Genomic DNA, 6,524 nt, shown 5'->3' on the forward strand with positions numbered 1-6,524 from the left:
TATATACCTTCTAAATGATATCACCTTGTGCTGTTGAGGGAAAGTGTTACATGTGGACAAATTAAGTCTGCATTCTTGCATACAAAAGATTCTAGCTAAAAGAGCTTTATGGTAGTGATAGAAAACAATTACAACTCAAGGCTCAAGTACTAATTTATCTTAGCTACATGTTTTTATGCACTTGCATGATTCAGATTCATGTCTTGTGATGCTTCCCAGTTACCATCATATATGATATTTATTTTCATGCACAAGCTGATATTGGGTTTTGCACTTCTCTGGTTGTTCAGATGGCGGGTAAAGGTATTCTTCATTTTGATGGTGCTTCAAAAGGGAACCCAGGAAAAGCAGGTGCTGGAGCTGTGCTTATGACTGAAGATGGTAGAGTGGTATAATCAAATACTTACTGCACTTGAAAAATTTCTTGTTTGCCGTTGCTCCATCTATCACTGGGTTCACTGATGTTGTCACATAACCATGAAGGTATCTCGGATTCATGAGGGCCTTGGTGTCGCTACTAATAATGTTGCTGAGTATCGGGCCCTGACCTTAGGACTGAAACAAGCGATTGATCATGGATTCGAGAGTATTAAAGTATATGGGGACTCTCAACTTGTCACCGATCAGGTATGGCCTTTTCACTATAAGTAATCATAGCTTCATCCCTTACTTGGTTGTCTAGCTTCTCTGTTTTGTCATGATAGACATGTCATCCTGCTCAAGGAAAGAGGCAAAGGCATTTGGGAAAAAATAGCAGAAGAGCAACCTGTACAGATGTGTTTTTTCTTTACTTACTATTCTACCTAAAAATATAGATAGTGTGCCTCTTGTTTCACTCTACAGAAATACAGTAACGAGCAAAGCTAAATAACTTTGTCAATGTTGTCTTTGCATTGTTCTCTGTGCAATTTTATATTCAGTAAGGAACATGTGCACAAGTACTCTCGATTTAGTCCTGTCGAATCGTTTATGCCTTTTCTTGAGAACTACATTCATTGTGCAATCTATAAAAGCATAAGCTTGAGTAAGAAGGGAAATGTCCCTGTCCGAATAAATATTTGATCAGAGAATTATGGTATGAAGAAAATGTTGTCGTTGCTTGCTGCTGCTGCTGCTTACGTTCTTCTCTATCCTAAATAGGTGAATGGTGTCTGGCAAACCAAGAACCAGAACATGAAGGAGCTGTGCAATGAAGTTAGACAGCTAAAAGAGAACGTTGACTCCTTTGAGATCAGCCATGTTCGACGGGTATGCAATGCATTTATAGTTTTATATATATATATAAGCTTGCATCTTTGGTTTTGCATCATAGACATTTGGTCAAATAAGATATTCTTCGCACCATCATCGATGTTATTTGCATGTGCGGACCACTTGTATATGCTTTAGTTAAGCAAGCTACCACAGCAACAGTTGCTTTCATCAGATTGAAAGAAAATAACAATAAAAAAGAAGCATTAGTTTCTATTGTACTGCAAAGTGCTCTGCTGATTTTACCCCTTTCCTGCTTCTGAATGAAGGAGTAGAATGCTGAACGCGTGTTTATAGTTGGGACCTCAAATTCCAAAAAAGTGCTACTAGTACTCATCACATCGAATCTTGCGATACGTGCATGGAGCATTAAATATAGATGAAAAAAAACTAATTACACAGTTTGGTTGAAAATTACGAGACGAACGTTTTAAACCTAATTAGTCTATGATTGAACACTAACTACCAAATAAAAACGAAAGTGCTATCGTAACCCACATTTTCAAATTCAGCCAACTAAACGCACCCTCGAGGCGGATCGCCAGGCGAACAACGGTATCAAGCTTGAAAGTACAAAACATACATCATCCCTCAATTCCAGTTTTCTTTTCTTGTTTTCATAAAAATCACTGGCTACACTACTGTACATTGCAGGTGGCGCCGTGTCTGAGGAGCGTGGTGACATCTGATACACCAGTTACCAACGTAAACCTTTGCCGAGCTGCTAGCCTGCTCTACAGCAGGAGCTGAGGTGATGGCTTGCCGTCTAGTAGGCACTATCCAATAATATAGCACTAGTTGGACCTATTTCATCCTCAAGCTTCCACGGAAGTCTGATTTCTGTATCCTGTTGAAGGTGATGCGTGTTTAATTTTGACATGGTTTAGACCTTGATATTGATGTGAAACTCTGCTTTGAAAGGTTGGCCCTGAATTTAAGGTTGCTTCGATAAGTTGATGTGGGAATGGAGAATTTTCATTAGTCAGCTAGCCTTTAGATGGCTATTTAGATTTTGGATTTGATGCACTCCTTGCTCACTTTGTTTTGGAACAGTGCAAATATGCCTTATCTTATGGGTGTAGAGGGTTCAGACACTGGGCGATGGTGTTGGTGCCTACTGTTGGGCCCAGAAGGATGCGATTGGTGCACGATACGCTTTGCTTGGCTAAAATTATGAGTCGTAGCGGAGGATGTAGAGCATATGCAGCTCAGTGGCCTCTCTCAACCGTGCGTCACAGGCACACAGTTGCTTTGTAACACGGAGATTCCAAGAAGCTCCTTGGATTCCTGCGTCTACGTGAGAGCCCTTCTGATGCTTCAGGTGGAGTCTTGTCTGGTGGTCCTTTTTGCCTGCTACGTCTAGTCATCTCAAGACTGCATGCGGGCTTTTCCCCCCCCATCATTCGAACTCTGCCGTTGCGATGAAAGGCTATCACGCAGCGGCAGCGCGCTGCGCGCCCCAATCCTCCACCAGCGAGGCCACAGCCGTGTGTGGCGTCCCTGCGCCACGCGACGGCACAGAAGTACAGGTCATACAGCAGCGTCCGGTTAAAGTTAAAAAAAAGTTTGATTGATCCTAAATCTGAAAATTGTTTTTCAGACTGAGGGAGTATATTACTAGTACGCGCTGATTGAAATTATCGTTCCATCTATCTCTTTCTAGAGCAACTCTCACGGCTCGTCTATTTTTATTTTGGAGGTTAGAATTTGTATAACAAAAAGTAGATTCCAACATGTGCTATCTGACTTTGTCAAATAAAAAGCTGGTTATCTCTTGATTTTTTGTGGCCATATAAAGCCAACCACTGGGCACTAGTTATATGAAGATGAGCAATAGAAGACTGTCGTAGACCTTTTCTTTTTTGAGGATTTTTCTATTTTATAAAATCGTTAAACTATGAAATTTAGCTACTAATTTAGTCCAGACTGTTGGAATAGCTCTTACTATCCTTTATTTATGACTGTATACTCACGGTATATGGAGCATCTCTTTTATCGTTTGTCAATCACCTCGGTGGCCTCTCTGAACCTTCACGGACACCCAGCGCTCCCTCGGTTCTAAAAAATATAACTTTAAAATAATACTAAATTAAAACATCTTAAGTTTAAAAATATATAGATAATAATAATATTAATCGAAAAAATAAATATTATTATACTCATAATGAAATATATTTTAATGGCATGCCTATTTAAAATTATATACTGATATTATTTGTTATAAATTTCTTATAAATGTAATTAAATTTAAGATAGTTTGATTATCACAATTGACAATTCAACATGCACGAAGATATTACAAGTACTCCCCCTGTCCTTTCAATAGATTAATTTCTAAAATTGTTTTAAGCTGAATTCTTTTAAGGCCCTATTCCTTTCGCTGAAATTTGGCTGCTGCTGATGATCATGCTGATTTTGTGTGAGAGAAAAACAATATTCCTTCACTGCAGCTACTATTGAAGTAGTGCTGAAAAACATAGTTTAAGTTTGATTAAAATTATAGAAAAAATAAATATTTGAGATATTAAAAATGCATGATATAGAAATATGTTGTATGATGTATTTAATAATAATACTTATTTGATATGATCGTTTTTACAATTTTTTTATAAATTTAATTAAATTTAAAAAGTTGACTAAAACCACTTTAAAATTAATTTATTGGAAGAATACTGCTGTACTAGCATGGACCGACCTAACCCAAGTCCCAACAAGCACCTGTCCTTGGATTCCTACATCCGCTGCTCCGCGTGGAGTCTTGTCCATCCTTTTCTCCCTGTTGTCGTGCTGCGTCTTGTCTAGGGTGGTGACAGCGCCTAAAGCCTAGGCCTGATTCTAGGAGGACTAGGGTCCCGTCTGATTCCGTACGAGGCTGTGTTTAGTTGGAGGGAAAGTTGGAATTTGGGTATGGTAGTATTTTTGTTTTTATTTATCAAATAGTGTTTAATTATGGACTAATTAGACTTAAAACTTTTGTCTCGCGATTTCCAACCAAACTGTGCAATTAGTTTTTTTTCGTCTACATTTACTGCTCCATACACGTATCACAAGATTTGATGTGACAGTACTGTAGCACTTTTTTGAAAGTATTTTTGGAACTGAACACGCGCTGAATCTTAGGATCCAGATTTTCTGAATCTAGATTCTAGATAATAAAAAACCCTCCCTATTTGAATTATTGGATTGTGGATTCTAAGAATTTAAACTCCTCTCTCCCAAAACGCACCTCAACATTGTCCTTTTTTAAATAAATCCTGCGCTTATACAAGTAACAGTCATACATGCATGCTGACCACCTACGTCCATCGAAAATACACCATGTCCGACCAAAATACATCCACACATATACTCTTATAATTTACAAGTCCACTTGTCGGTGTTTCGTACAAGCACCGGCAAGTAAATTTATAGTAATGTGCGTTAGGCTCGGATGGTGTGCTAAAGGACACAAGATTTATACTGGTTCAAGCTGAATGTCCCTACGTCCAGTTTGCTGCTGCTCGTGTTATTAGCACCGTGAACGGTCTGTAGTAAGGGGTATAAACGATCAAGAGAGGGACTGGTCCCAAGTCTCTGATGAAAGGGTTGAAAGGAGGTCAAGAGCTTCGTAGCCGCGTGACTGTGTGAATGAGTGCGTGGCCTCGTTTCGGTCTCCTCTCCATGGGATAGGCGCATCCCCTTTTATAGATCAAGGGGTGGCTTTACAAAGATGAAGGCTTTATCTAATCTTGTGGTTCACATCTACCCAGCCTGTTCCTTCATTCTGATAAGTGCTAAGGAAGATAAGTGCCTACAACACTGTTGATGTCTCTGTAGTGTGTCAGGTTGATTACAGAATGTTGTCCTGCTCAGGGTATGGGCTGTAGTACAGTGGTTTTGACTTATTAGCCTTTCTCAGCCTTGCTTCGCACGTCTTCTGGTTCTTGTGAGTCTTTGTCGGAGTGTCGAGGGGTCGGGGTCTGGAGTAACGCCGAGGTCAAGGCCTTCTGGCTTTGGACATGAAGGGTCGGGAAGCGGGCGCTGCTCCCTCGGGTCTACAGCGTGGTGACGGAATTCCCGTCGTTCGTGGAGATAGCAAATCTTCTTCTGGAGTGTAGCGGTTGTCGTATATCTTCGTCGGGTTCCGTGTCCCAGGGCTGAAGGCGGCGCCTACAATTCTACAGGGTGAGGAGCACGCACCTGTACAACCTTTCGGGCCCTACTGCCCCCGGAAGGGTCTAAAGCACCCGTCCCGTCCTTCCATGGCAGTACTTTTCCTGCTAGGGCGCAGGGTATGGTTCTTGGAGCCATGGTTGACCCGAATGTCTTGTCTTGCCCTGTCTCTATCATCCTTGTCGTCGAGCGAAGCGGAGACCAATCCCTATCTCCTTGGCGAGACCGACCCTGCCCCTCTGGCGTCGGGCGAGGCGGAAACTATCCCTCAGCCCTCGGGCGAGTCCAGGCCCGCCCTAAATGCGTTGGGCGAGACGGAGACTAGCCCTGAGTCCCTCGGGCAAGGCAGAGCCACTACAGAGGCGTCGGGCGAGACGGAGACTAATCCTCGGCCCTCGGACGAGACCGAGCCCACCCTAAAGGCGTCGAGCGAGGTGGAACCAAGCTCCTGTCACCCCAGTAAGGGATGAAGCAACGCTCTTGTGCGTCCAAAAGTTTTTAACGTTCGGTGGTTATTGGTTTCACCTTCTGGGGTACCCCAGTATTAGGTCCCCGACAGTAGCCCCCGAGCCTCTAGGTGATTCGAGTAGAACCACCTGGAGGGTGTTTTTTGATTTCGTCGGAGTTTCTTTGCCAGAGGGTGCGCGCGAGCGCACCCGATGGGTGTAGCCCCCGAGCCCCCGGGTGATTTGAGTAGAGTCGCTCGGGGGGTTGTATCGGTCCTTTCGTGGGTAAGGCTGAAGGACTTAATCTTTTTGTCAACTGGTCATTTTTTCGAGTGGGTCGTGGTATCCCGTTCGTGGAGAACTTATTTCAGGGCTGACCTAACTGGTGCTTGCGCCCTTGATTTCGGATCGTTCGCGGACCCTTCCTCAGTTGGGCCGGCCGCTGAGCTTCGAGGCCCTAGGTGGGCCAAGGAGAGGAAAAAAGGCCTTTGTGGCTTGCGTTTCCCAGATGGGTAGGGAGTTCGGATTCGCCTGGGGAAGGCAAACCGTCCACCGAGATTTTTGGGGTGAGAGGATAGGGACTGCGGGCGCGTGTCCCGCGACGTGATGCGGTGGTGCGCGTGGCAGGCCCGGAGATCGAGGCGGACGGTTGCCCTTCTCGCGTCCATTGCCCCC

At 43.4% G+C, this 6,524-nt stretch overlaps 1 protein-coding gene across 1 annotated transcript; it reads left to right on the plus strand.

Moving 5' to 3' along the window:
• Window positions 1–290: 290 nt before the first annotated feature.
• Window positions 291–2,189, plus strand: LOC136458998 (uncharacterized). The gene is made up of 5 exons (XM_066458903.1): window positions 291–389; window positions 484–627; window positions 1,141–1,248; window positions 1,764–1,821; window positions 1,906–2,189. The coding sequence occupies exons 1-5, from the start codon at window positions 291–293 to the stop codon at window positions 1,938–1,940; spliced, it is 444 nt and encodes a 147-aa protein (XP_066315000.1). The 3' UTR covers window positions 1,941–2,189.
• Window positions 2,190–6,524: the final 4,335 nt, after the last annotated feature.

This window comes from Miscanthus floridulus, chromosome 1 (genome assembly GCF_019320115.1).
Source record: "Miscanthus floridulus cultivar M001 chromosome 1, ASM1932011v1, whole genome shotgun sequence".
NCBI lineage: Eukaryota > Viridiplantae > Streptophyta > Magnoliopsida > Poales > Poaceae > Miscanthus > Miscanthus floridulus.